General features: G+C 40.2%; 1 protein-coding gene across 1 annotated transcript; it reads left to right on the top strand.

Moving 5' to 3' along the window:
• The first annotated feature begins 4,519 nt into the window (after positions 1–4,519).
• On the top strand, positions 4,520–13,301 carry LOC129766231 (uncharacterized). Its single transcript, XM_055766747.1, has 2 exons — positions 4,520–6,922; positions 13,137–13,301. The coding sequence occupies exons 1-2, from the start codon at positions 4,520–4,522 to the stop codon at positions 13,299–13,301; spliced, it is 2,568 nt and encodes an 855-aa protein (XP_055622722.1).
• The last annotated feature ends 1,053 nt before the right edge of the window (positions 13,302–14,354 follow it).

Raw genomic sequence — 14,354 nt, 5'->3', positions numbered from 1 at the left:
CCCGCTCTCTAAGGGTGAGCTGTCATACAAATGAAACACGAATTTCTGCATAACTCGAAAACTAATCAAGCACAATTCGAGATGTGAGGGTTCTTGGGTATGAGAAAATCTTCTTCTATCTATACAAAAAAAAGGACCACCTGATGTGTTGATAAGAGCAAAACTCGAGGAATGAGTTGTCTGAATTAGGACTGTCTTTGTTCTATCATATTTTCTGTATAAAACATTTATTCCATGTAACGGAGAAACATGTTATTTGCAAGTGGTTGAAAAATCTTGAACGAGAATTGTGTCTGAAAATGATCCAATATTATAATGATGAGTTTTGTTAAAAATACTAGGAATTTTATAGTAAAAAGTAAATTCAACGAGGGCGAATAGAAGATCAATCAATGAACAGTTCTGCGATTGGACCCATGAACTTGCTCATAGTAAGAAAACCTGAATGTTTGAAGGTTGATTACAAAAAACAAATTTTGGGCGGGACGAAGTTTGCCGGGTCAGCTAGTTTATAAATAAATTGACATCTGAAATAAATCAACCGCCTTTATGGCTTTCAAATAAGTTATTGGAATCGGAAAGGTTCCCAAAACATACAAAAACTATTTTCTCGTTCCGGTAATAGATCCGATGTAAGAAATTATCGTGGAGTAGTAATAACTTCTTGCCTTACAAATCTTTTAAAGGCAATCATACACCAAAAACTTTTCCAACAACAACAAAAAATTACGAATTACGAATAAGGTTTTGACGTAGGACAACGTCTTTCATTTCTGTGCCGGGATGTACGTTCAAAGTTCCGAAAACGAGTGAGTGACACATGGAGTGCAATTTTTCGAACGTTAATACCTCTATGCCTGAATGGAGTGGTATGATAACCACTCCATTCGAAAGACAAAATGTCCAAAAGTTATTTGATTTATAACTATTGACACAAAAAACTTGTTTCGATGGCTTAAAAATAGCTTCGAAAACAATATATTGAAATCACACTAATCCGTATATAAGCTGGCGTCCGATCGGAAATCTATTTCATGTTATTACAATGTGAGACGAGGAAGGTTACGCTCACACGCAGGGATGTCAACCTTCCAGTTTTTCCTGTATATATTTTTAAAGCATGCCAGCAAAACAGGCAAATACAGAAAATCTCCAGCGTTTTTAAATTTTTACAGTTTTCTCCACCTTTTCCATTTTTTTATCATTTTCAAGTGCTCAAGTACTCCCTCAAATTTTGTGCCCAGACTTGTTTACACTAGAGTTTGTTTGCCATAGTATGGCCTTGTGGGTATTATATGCATGTAAAACATGCCTGAGAGCAGCTGTGTGATGATAATAACTCCTTTCTCAGCTATAATCCGTTAGGTTTGCTGAAATCGAACTCAACATTTTCAACTATCTTAGAGTTGAAACTCTTGAAAGTGCTTCGATCGTCAGCTACGCGAGAACTTCAATTGAAAAGTATTGTCAAACGTATATTGGAACGTTACGAACCGCTCCGTATTTGTGTTGGTTGTTCAAGTAGATAGGAACTACGTAAGATCCGGGTAACCGTAACGATTATTTATTTAGCCTTCTTGTGTTATGTTCTATGCATGGTGAACGATATTCACATACTATGTCAAAGTGAAAGTCCGGAGCTATTTACTTTGCAATTGAGGATTTCAAGACAGACTTAAGGTGAACTATATGAAAAATATAACCAATTTGAACAACGTATAGTTCGGTCAAGAAAATCATGTCAGTTTGGATAGAATTTATGTAGGTAGCGCGACTTTTCATGCTACGATACTTACGTATTGCCGTAATTTTCGTAATTTTCATTATGAATTTCGCAAGTACCAATGCTACATACTGACACTGTCACTGTATATTAGGGTGCCAATGAAAATGGTCTTCTCTAATTTCAAAAAGTTACCTCATAAAAAATGTTACGCCTATACAGTATGCTTTTATTTCCAAATTCCATTTCGTTTCTGAAGCCAAACTGAATGTAGCATTCAGCGAAAATCGAGTTATCGATAATAATTCGATACCGATGGGTGCCATTGACTATGGACTTGATAGTGGAGAATATGAAATGTTTGATATGGTGTAGTGCATATTTCACCATATCAAAGAAATCACATTGATTAAAGCAGCGATATAATATTATTTGTATATCGAACGTCGTTTCCAATTGTTGGGAAGGGGGTATTATTTTTGCTGTGTTATTCCGAAGAGAAATGCATTCCTTCTTTAAGTGTTAATAATTCTCGGATTAAACGAATGGTATGATAACCATTTCATACAAAATGTTCAAGAGCTATAAGGTTGCTAATTATTGACTCATCCCCTTAACGTATTATTTAATTCAGTGATTTCAGTATTCTGCTGAGCGTTCTAGCGCCCTATGTTATGCAAGTACACCATGAGTGTGACTCGATGTTGTACGCAAAGGGGTTAAAAAATGGTTTCAATAGCTTGAAAATAGCTTTGAAAACAAGCTATTGAAATCACGCATATCCGTATATAAGCTGGCGCCCGCTCGGAAATCCATTTAGTTGTTATTGCGATGTGAGATGAGGATGGTTACGTTCACACGACTATGTATTATGTTCTTCTCTCCCAATTCCATTTCTTTTCTGCAGTCAGACTGAACGGAACCGCACTGTTTGATGAAAGCAGCAGTTCTTTTACCGAATGCTTCCCGAGGAGGAATCGATTCCTCCTTTGAGCGTTAATAATTATTTTCCGCTCTGGAGGCGATCTGGCGTAGTGGTAACATCCATGCCTCTCACGCTAAAGGTCACGAGTTCAATTCTCACTCCCGACATTCTTCCAAAAATGGAAGTAAAAAGTGACGAACCAGCCAAATGAGTTGAAAATCACTATAATACAGATAAAAAAAAAAAAAAAATCCGCTCTATACACTGACTTTATCGTGTTTCGTGTCTTCCGATCGTGCTGATACACCATTACTCCTCCTTAAATTTAAAAAAATAGGAATAGAAGTAAAGCTATCGAAATGCGTGTTTCTTAAAAGTCTTAACGCACGTATCTACGCAGATGATTTGAAACAGTATCTATATCTATAAAAATGGATTTCTGTCTGTTTGTCTGTATGTCTGATTCTTATGGACACGGAAACTACTGAACCGATCGACATAAAAATTGGTATGTAAGGGTTTTTGGGCTCGGGGAAGGTTCTTATGATAGTTCGAGACCCCTCCCCCCTATCTAAGGGGGGGCTGCCATACAAATGAAACACAAATTTCAGCATTATTCAAGAATTAATCAAGCAAACGAAACGAAATTTAGCATGTGGAGGTTTTGGGGTGCAATAAATTTTACTATGGTTGTTAGACATTCCTCCCCCCTCTCTAAAAGGGGGCTACCATACAAATTAAACACAAATTTCTGCATTACTCGAGAACTAATCAAGCAAATGAAACGAAATTTGGCATGTGGAGGTTTTAGGGGGCAAGAAACGTTTCTATTGTTCAGTTCCACACCGACCGAACTGAAGTGACAGCATCTCGCGGCATGCAGAATTTGCACACCACACCACACACCACGAGTTACCCCTCCCACATTGCAACTATGAGCCAGCCATCGCTAAAGCACGCTGTGCTCGACGGCATAAAAATGCAATGCTTGTCGCGGCACTGGATTCAGTTTTGCGTGAGCCGTGGTGCAGTGTAAATCGGAGACCAGCAGAAAGAGGAAGAAAACAACATCAGCAGCTGCAGCAGCAGCAATGAAACTGCACCGTCGGCAGTAAGAAGTTGCACCGCCGGCAAGAAGAAGATCGTTTCGGTGCTACTCCATAAAAGTAATGCGCCCACAGCGGAGCGCATCAGTCGCTACCAAACCATCAGAGTGTGAAGATCACAGTGAATTATAAATTTGAAATACAAAGAGAAACAGTGTAAATAAAAATGAAAGTGTAATTAGTCATAGTCTCCGGTGTTTGCGTCCGACCGCCGGAACATCCAGTCCTCCATCTCTGCCGCAATAAAAAGAGTAAATAGAGTTTACAAGAGAAAGCCTTTCTCAAGGCTCATCGAGTTCAAGCGGTTGCTGCTAGCCATGCTAGTCCAGTCCAGCTGCGACGTTGGCTTCATGAGGCGAAGCCAACCCAAGGAGTCTGGCCCAGTTGCCCTCCTGGGAAGGAACACAGCGGTTCCTGCTCCCACCCGGCTCGGTTCCCGCTGGGAACGCGAGCACCCTTATCGACCGGCGCATTACAGTCTACTGCAGCCCCAACATATTAATTGGTCCTTCGAACCGGATTACTCAAGTGTGTCGAGTGTCCGGATGTGTCATCGTTCTGGTGGAAAAATCCACCATCGTTTTGGTTCGTCATCCGACGAATGAACATCGTTGCTGCGCAGTGTGGATTGGATGTGAGGGATCGGAAGCAAACACGGAGAAAATTCGAAAAAAGTGAGCAAAAACAAAGGCTTAAAAGCGAGTGAAAAATACAAACTGAACAAAAGTGAGTGAAGTTATTTCCAAGAGACAATAAGTGAGCAAAATGACAACGAAAAGAACGCCAGTTAAGCCGTCCGCAAAGGACGCAGAAGATGCAGAAGCAACACTGAGCATGTTGATCCATATGCGTGGCACAGCACAAGGCAACGTCACGCGTATCAAGAACATTTTGAGCCAAGTGGACCAGACTGAGCTTACTTCTGCTCAAGTGAAAGTCTACATCAGGAAGGTGGAAACTGCTTACACCGAGTACCACCAATATCACCAACAAGTTATGGCAAGTATTCCACCCAACCAGCGAGAGGATCAAGATGTAAAATTCCTGCATTTCGAAACGCTACACGAAGAGGTGTCAACCATTCTCGAAACCTGGCTTGAGAATTTGACCGCACCTCCACCGAATCACCTTCAACAAGCGATGCCATTAGCTGTAAATCAACAACCCGTCGTGATCCAGCAGTCCCTTCCTCGTGCCATTCCCACGTTTGACGGAAGGTACGAGAACTGGGAAAAATTCAAGATCATGTTTCGAGACGCTGTGGATCGCACCAACGAAGTACCGCGAATAAAGCTGTATCATCTTGAGAAAGCTCTCGTTGGTGACGCAGCAGGATTGATCGACGTAAAAACAATCAGCGATGGAAACTACGAGCACGCCTGGCAGCTATTGGAAGAACGATTTGAGGACAAGCGGCGAATGATTGACATTCATATCGCTGGTTTACTCGGAACGAAGAAATTGGAGAAAGAGGATTATGTTGAGCTACGATCGCTGGTTGAGTCCATCAGTTGTCACGTGCAGAATTTGAAGTTCCTCAACCAACAGTTCACCGGAGTATCGGAACTTATCGTCATTCATCTGATCGCCCGTGCATTGGATGCTACAACAAAAAAGCAGTGGGAGTCCACCATCAAGCGTGGAGAACTACCTACCTACGAGAACACCATCCAATTTTTGAAGGACCACGTCTCAGTTCTGGAGAGATGCCATGGTTCTTGTGAAGAATCTGGATTCCATCGACCGATAGCGAAGCAACCCACAGGAAAACAAAGCATTCCAAGAGTCAACACAGCAACAACGTCGGATCAGCGATGTGAAATGTGTAAAGAAGCCCATCCAACGTTCAAGTGTTCGTGGTTCAACAGCCTCACTGTGAGTGACCGGCTGTCCAAAGTCAGGGAGAAAAATGTCTGCTTTAACTGCTTAAGGCGTGGACACAGCGTAAAGAACTGCCGTTCAAATAAATCGTGTTTCAAGTGCAACAAGAGACACCATACATTACTTCATTTGGAGAGCCGTGCCAGCTCACCGTGCCCTTCGGATGAAGACATTGAAGTGAAGTGCCCCCCAGCGATGCCGAATCCTGCGGTTCCGGGCCCAAGCAAGGTTGCAGAATCTATCGTGAATGCCGATCACCAGCTATCGGTAACAGCAGCACACTCCAACAACCCGAAGAATTCAGCAAGTCAGGTGGTGTTGCTCACTGCCCTCGTTGATGTTTATGATCATCAGCAACGTCCTCGTGTGTGCAAAGCCCTGCTAGACTGCGGTTCCCAGGTGAGTTTCATAACCCAATCATTCGTCACCTCACTTGGCATCGATGTGGAAGAAGTAAGTGTCCCGATAACAGGCATAGGCAGTGTAAGGTCAACGATTAAGCAAAAATGTTCCGTACACGTCCACTCTAAATGCAGTGATTATTCCTTCATCATTAATTGTTTGGTCTCCCCGAAAATTACTGGTCACATTCCGTCGGTGAAAATAAATCTGCAAAATTGGGAACTTCCTCCAGGTCTGCAACTGGCTGATCCATCCTTCCATGAGCCCAGCCAAGTTGATTTGCTTATTGGAATGGATTGGTTTTACGATATCATGAAACAAGGGTGTTTGAAACTGAAGGACGATCTCCCTAGCCTTTATGACTCCCAACTGGGATGGCTGGTTGGAGACAAGCTGCTTGAAAGTTCCTCTTCCAATTTAGCGATACGTTCTTGTGCTGTTAGTGTTGATCCAGTCGAGAAGCTTATTCAGAAATTTTGGGAAGTGGAAAGTGTGTCACCAGAAAATATTCCATCGTCCGAAGAGGAGCAATGTGAAGCACAGTTTGCTGCAACCTATCGTCGAGATGACAGTGGTCGTTTCATCGTTCATCTTCCATTAAGAGACAACGCTTCTCAGCTGGCAGATTTTCGAACAGACCAGAACCCTGCGGATGCCGTATCACGAGAACAATCTGCCAGAGAGTTACGTGAAAACGAGTGCGAGGAACTCGGACATCGTCGTGAAATTGATGAGCGCAATGATCCTCCTGATTTGTTAAAGTTCCTTCCCCACCAAACTGTTCAACACCAAGAATTTGCGAAGGAGATCGAGTGTATCGTGTCAGAAGAGTCCAACCACCGTCTAAACAATTCGAGACCGTTTCTAGACAAGGATCTGCTACAAGTAGGTAATCGAATCAGCAATTCTCAGCTACCATTCGAAATGAAACATCCACTTAAAACGATTCCTCCCAAAGAGTGTATGAGCTGGAGTAAAGAGTGTGAAAATAATTTTGAAGAAGTGTACTATTCAACGTCATTACCATTATTTGAGTTATCCACCCAGTTATACCATATCGAAGTTAAGAATAGTGGATATCCAAAGATGACCAACACACAAACTTGCACCTTTGCCTATAGCCAATAACCTTACTTCCGAATCTTCCACTTTTTGCCTGGGGGAGAATGTTCAGTTCCACACCGACCGAACTGAAGTGACAGCATCTCGCGGCATGCAGAATTTGCACACCACACCACACACCACGAGTTACCCCTCCCACATTGCAACTATGAGCCAGCCATCGCTAAAGCACGCTGTGCTCGACGGCATAAAAATGCAATGCTTGTCGCGGCACTGGATTCAGTTTTGCGTGAGCCGTGGTGCAGTGTAAATCGGAGACCAGCAGAAAGAGGAAGAAAACAACATCAGCAGCTGCAGCAGCAGCAATGAAACTGCACCGTCGGCAGTAAGAAGTTGCACCGCCGGCAAGAAGAAGATCGTTTCGGTGCTACTCCATAAAAGTAATGCGCCCACAGCGGAGCGCATCAGTCGCTACCAAACCATCAGAGTGTGAAGATCACAGTGAATTATAAATTTGAAATACAAAGAGAAACAGTGTAAATAAAAATGAAAGTGTAATTAGTCATAGTCTCCGGTGTTTGCGTCCGACCGCCGGAACATCCAGTCCTCCATCTCTGCCGCAATAAAAAGAGTAAATAGAGTTTACAAGAGAAAGCCTTTCTCAAGGCTCATCGAGTTCAAGCGGTTGCTGCTAGCCATGCTAGTCCAGTCCAGCTGCGACGTTGGCTTCATGAGGCGAAGCCAACCCAAGGAGTCTGGCCCAGTTGCCCTCCTGGGAAGGAACACAGCGGTTCTTGCTCCCACCCGGCTCGGTTCCCGCTGGGAACGCGAGCACCCTTATCGACCGGCGCATTACAGTCCACTGCAGCCCCAACACTATGGTAAATAGATACTCCTCCCCCCTCTCTTAGGGGGGGGGGGGCTGTCATACGAATGAAACACAAATTTCTGTATAACTCGAGAACTAATCAAGTTAATGGAGCCAAATATGGGATGTGAGGGTTTTTGGGTACGAGAAATGTTTCTATTATGGTATAACACCCCTCCCTCCTCTGAAATGAAATTGATCTTCGTTCGAAAGTGTAAATGGATTTTATTATGATGAAACGCACTCCTATATCGTCTTCTATCTATATAAAAAAAATGGATCACAGAATGTGTTGATGAGAGCAAAACCCGAGAAAGGAATTGTCCGATTTAGGGCTGTCTTTATTCTATCCTATTTTCTGTATCAAACATTTATTCCATGTAACGGAGAAACATGTTATTTGCAAGTGGTTGAAAAAAAATCTAATAGTACTAGGAATTTTATAGTAAAAGATAATTTTAAAGGTGGATTAGAAGATCTATCAATGAACAGTTCTGCGATTGGACCCATGAACGTGCGTATGAAAGTAGTAAGAAAACGTGGATGTGATAACGAAAAATAAATGTTAGGCAGGACGAAGTTTGCCGGGTCAGCTAGTTTGGAAATAAAAAATGAAGAAGATTCTCAAACATTCAAAAATGTTTACAGTTCACATCTTTTATGATTGGTGCATTAAGAGTTTGTTACAGCTCAACGTTAAAAAAAGCACTTTTATGTCTTTCACAAGAAGAACACCGATGAACAATGTTATCCGCGTTGACGGAATTGATTATCTAGTATACGGGAGCGTCAAAGAATAATTGATTTTCAGGCGGAATGAACACGTTTTTAAAGTTCAAATTATGAATGAAAATTAACATTTGCGTATCAAATTATTGTTTTATTTAAATGAAATATACTGTTTTTGCTGGTGTTGAAAATATTTCATACGAAAATTGTATTTGAAGACAACTTTATATATGAATATAATGAAAAGATGCAGTAACGATGTTGAAAATGTATAGACAAATGATTAAATAAAAGTCAAAAATACGTGTTTCGAGTAATTAAATAACATGAAGCGAAAATTTCCATTCAAATTTTAACATATGGAAGTTGGCATCGTAACTTCTAATCCGATGGAGATTACACTAACGAATTTGGGACCCAAATTATGACCCCTAATTGGAAGCCGCCACCAGACATCGCCACCGTACCACTGTCATCGCGAATTAAGCTGGAAAATCAACCTATACACAGATAACGAGTGAGAGACTTAGGTATAGTCCAATGAAGTACATATGAGGTGGAGCAGTAGGCAGAGTATATTTGGATTGGTAATCAGAATATGGTATCGTCATTATTTACATTCGATATAAAGTGTATATGGAAGAAACAAAACAATGTAAAATAAAATCATCGTTTCACGGATTTTATGAGATAAATTGCGGATGAAATCTTGTTACTGATTGTTTTTTTTAATAGATGACAATTGTATTGTGACTTACTTTCATCATTTAAGGAGCAAAAACAGGAGAACAGTCGCATTCTCAGTCTCAGTCTAGTATTATCAGAGAGTGAAAATGAAACACCAAAATATCACTTTGATTCATCTTTTCCAACATCATTTCATGAATGTCCACTGCACACTGTCACATTATACTCATATTCAGTGGGAACTTCAAAAAAAGGATGCTTAACTGATGGAAAACTTTCTGAAAATAGCGTTTTCACATGGATGTGGAAGGGAATTGAATGTAAACACAAATATAACGATGTGAAAAGTAGTTATGGCAGTGCATTATGGCATCACGCACACTACGCTCGCAAACTCTGCTCCACCTAATATTCCTGCTCAAGAGGTGTAGTCTTAGGTTCTAAAAAAATCCTTGGTTGATCATACATAGAGCGAACAATGTATTGAGCTTTATTGAATGCTTTAGCTACCATTTCCAGGATCCTCATATAATAACAACGAAACGATTGTCGAATATTGTAGTATTATATGGCACCCCTACATAACTTCACACGAAGACAGAATTGAATCTGTACAAAAAAAAATATAATTTTTATTCTTTGCACTTCGTAAACTAGGCTCATATCATCTAATCCAATAGAACGTCGGAACTATGCCATGATTCTATTTTTAATTGACATCATTTCACAACGAGTGGAATTTGTAAATTTGAGAGCCTTGGCGATCATACTGTTCTGAATCATATTTCGGACGCTTAAGGCATATGATGCAGAAAACAGATCTCAACTTTATGCACAGGTATTATTTGGTTGATATTTTTAAAAAATTAGTTCAATATGCTTTTAAGCTTTCTACTTCGGTACTTATTTGATTGAAAACATTAGAAAATCATCGAATAAAATGCTTTTCAAATGAAGCGAACAAGAATCAAACTTCGGACACTGAATCAAATTTCGGACAGATTGAATTCAAATTTCGGACACTTTATTTTGTAATATTTTGAACGAAAATTACATTAGACTTGATTATATTTTATAGTCAACTGTGAAACACTTACCAAGCAATCACAGTAACCTGATAACGATGATGAGAACTGATGAAACACGAGAGAAATTTAAATATTGGTGAAGGGGTAAATTATACGTGCTCACGCTAAGCAAACGTCAAACACAAACGGTAATGAGTGGATTTTGGATTTTTGGTGGATTTTCTCCTACTATGTAATAATTCAAATGTAATTCTTAAATGAAGTGATAGTGAAACCAAGGCAATACTCTAAAGAAGCAATTGTGATATTAATTTTATATTATAGTTATAGCATCAGTACATCAAGCCATTCAACATATTAGAACAAAGTGTCCGAAATATGATTCAGAAAGGTACCTACTGACCACGTTGGGTTTTCAAAGTGCACAATAATTTTTCACGTCTCTCGCGTTTCGTCGTGGATAACATGTCGATCCTGATGAAAATTTTACCACTAAGTGAGCGATCCTTCTGGATCGAAGCGCTGTCATCAGTAGTTAGCACGACAACTACAAATGTTGCAGTAACTAGAAAGTGGCCAAATACTAACTGGAACAAACTAACTGTATTGTCAACAGAACTGAAGATGAGTGTCAAATTTCAAATAAATTGGTCAACAAAGAATGGAGTGTAATTTCAATTATCAAACTTGACCCTTACTTGATCTTTCAAGAAATTATTGCTATGCGCTAGGTGTTTTTCTTTTTTCGTTACTTTTTCACTGATTAGATTTTCATTTTGAACCCTTTCCTTTACACATAGTCAGAGATCAAAAGTAATAAAACTTTAAAAAATCAGTGTAAGTAGTGCCATCGGAAGGCAGTACGATCAGTCATAAATAGATTTGTGTGGTTTTGCCGATGGCCATGATTTGTTTCTGATCATCAGGTAATCAACTATCGTATCTGGTGAGGATTTGACCGAAAGTATAATGGTCCATAAGAGAATGTTCGTATAATATACAATAAATTTCAATCAATCTGACTAACGATAATAACATCAAAAGTTTCTCCTGCATTATTCTGATGGAAACTCGTCGATAGATGCGTGTTTGATTGTGTCCAGAGTCCCAGCGGTATGAAAAGCACGTTGACGACTTGATTTATTGCTGCTCCAGACGGCAAGTCGAATGACGCGTGATAAATCCCTTCCGGTCATCGCACAGAGATAGAATCTGTGAAGTATCGAGCGACAGGTTGGAACCGTTGGCACTAATTTGTCCCGTCTGCCGCCGGCTTGACATATGAGGACGTTCATTGAGGATTTCATTTTTTTTTTTGTTCTCCGCAATCCTTTTCGCAGCTAAAGTGACTAGCGATTTCATGACTCGCTAATCCGTTGTGTTCAAGTTTTGTGTACGGAGTGCTAGCTTGCAGTTTTCCCTCTCTGTGTGCCTTCTCACTTGGCTGTGCAGTCGCTACAAGTTTTGCATGCTGGGCTGGTTCCGTTCGCTGTCGGCGTCTTGTTTTACAGCGGGACTGGAGGACAGAATATGCAATCAGAATGGTCTGACATTTGGTGGAACTCGCACTAAATTGAAACACGCTCGCGAAAACGCTGTATTATGACATGAGGAAGTAAGGACACGCGACGAAGTGAAACATGTACAATATGACGATATGAAACAAGCCTTCTGAATGCACATACTCATTTATCACTGTTTTTGCAGACGTTCGCTACAGAGGCTCTGAAATCTGGGAAAATGAAATTGCTATGGCGCAACAACGAACATGTTAACTTTTTTTAGGAGTGAAAGTGTTCTGTTATTGGAATTGTCTCAATGTCTCAATTTTTTCAGTACTTGATTGTTGGTAAGTATTTGAAAATATTATTACAATAAACTATTGTTCTAAAGGTAAATTTTATGTTTTTTTTTGTAACCACTGGCCATGGTCGTAGAACCATCAATGAATGAAACCATTATTCAATTGCTAAAAAATGAGAAACTGTAGCTTTTGTTGCTTTTGTTTGTAACGAAAGCTTCAGTGCGTGGATTTTTATTTTTAGAATTTTAAAGAATTTAGGGGTTCACACTAATCAAACGTAACCACATCTACTCGCTATAATACCAATGAAAACGTGTCATACACCGAAGATTACTTTGGATTTGGTCATCAGTGGCAACGCTATCTGGTTAGCCCAACATATTTGTTAACAGTTTGACGTCCGCACGATTCGTAAAAAAATATGCGCTTGGCGCCGGCAGCGCTAACTCGGATTACTTGGCTTGTCGTCGCCCGTTTTTGACATTATCGGGAAAATAGATATTGAAATAGAAATAGATCTAGATCTAGATCTAGAAATAGAAATCTAGTCTTATCGTTAGTTTTCATAAGTTCTCAATTCCCCTAATTTCATGAAATTTCGAAGATATACATACGTAAATATTACAAACATGTCCGTATTCTCCCCACTATATGTCAATGCGGATAATCATCGAATAAATGTTCTACTTTTCGGTCTGTTTTAATTTTATTAAAAACATTGAAAAACCTTCGACCGATTATTTCGAAAAACAGTACATTGAAATGCAAGAAACTGCATTTAAGTTTGGTAAAACACGAGTTTCGAAAGATATAATAAAAGTTCTTCTTAATATGTCCGTTTTTCCCCACCTTCCCTATTTATAAAAACATTAAAATTGATAGTCTGTGTATGTTATTGTTACTTAAACCATACCCCAACAGAATGCAAATGATACTCAAGTGCTATCGCCGGCCACTGAGATACTATGCGCACGTAACCACTGTGGTGTCGCCGGCAGTCAGGCACTAGTTTGCGTGCGTAACCACTGTGGTGTCGCCGGACGCCAAAGTGTTAAGAAAGTTATTCTTCTCGGAAATCAAGCATAGACATAACACATATAAAGAGGGTAACTTCCAACTCGATATATAGTGCACCATTATTTGAAAACAGCCTTCACCTAAGTGAAATGAACATCCATACCACTTTTCAGATCAGGTCCAATACCACATCGCAGCTGGGGTACGAACCTCCCTCACTCGATTTGATGAAGAGTCAGTCAGAAGTGCACTGTAAAGCTTCCCTCTTCACCTTTGTTCGATTTAACTTCAACTTGGGAATCGTCGCATATTTCATTTTCCCTGAATATCATCCTGAAGCATTACCCCAAACACAGCTCTCGAATGGACAATTTTCTGTGTTGAAATATCCATCATTTACCCCACAATCTCCGTCATCGTACGTTTATGTTCCGAGAGCGAAAAGCACTGTAGGAAACAATAAACTTAGAGTTCGTCAAATATGCAACGGTGCACCTTTTTCACGGTGCGCGAACACTTTCTTCCGAAATTGCACCCCTTTTATGTACACGATTTTCCCCGCCCTGAGGGATTCGGTCGAATCATTCGTCGAAGCGATCACACAGCTTTTACCGAGGAAAGGTAAATTATGGTGCACACATACACAGAACACACTCTCGAAAAGCTGTGGCGTTCAAATCTGCGGAAGATAAAAGCGATATGGTCGGAAAATCTCGAACTGAGCGCTCCAGCCTCGACGCTTAATGTGGCTTTAATTGAATTTTCGGCAAACTAGAAACAGTTTATGGAGGGCAAAAGCCGTTTCGGCACACGTATGTTCCATCGGGATTTAACGTTGATGTTTGTATGTTTTGCATCATATGTAGGGGAAGTGGGGGCATAGTGGTCACCCTGAGGAATATGTCATTTTTCTGCGTCCACATACCACTTCAATAGCCATCTTCCGAAGAATATTGTAGTTTAACTTATTTTTGTTCAAGATATCAAACGGCTTTGATTATAAAAATTAAAAATAGTACTTTTTTTATTAGAAAAGAAGGGGAGGAAATTCGAAAAAAATTGGCCTGGAGGTAAACTCCGCCTACGAATGACGGATCTCAATAATAGCATGTCCGAATAAGA

Source organism: Toxorhynchites rutilus, chromosome 2, assembly GCF_029784135.1.
Source record: "Toxorhynchites rutilus septentrionalis strain SRP chromosome 2, ASM2978413v1, whole genome shotgun sequence".
In the NCBI taxonomy this organism is placed as follows: Eukaryota; Metazoa; Arthropoda; class Insecta; order Diptera; family Culicidae; genus Toxorhynchites; species Toxorhynchites rutilus.
The sequence above is the reverse complement of the archived record's forward strand: the minus strand, read 5'-3'. Positions and strand labels throughout refer to the sequence as shown.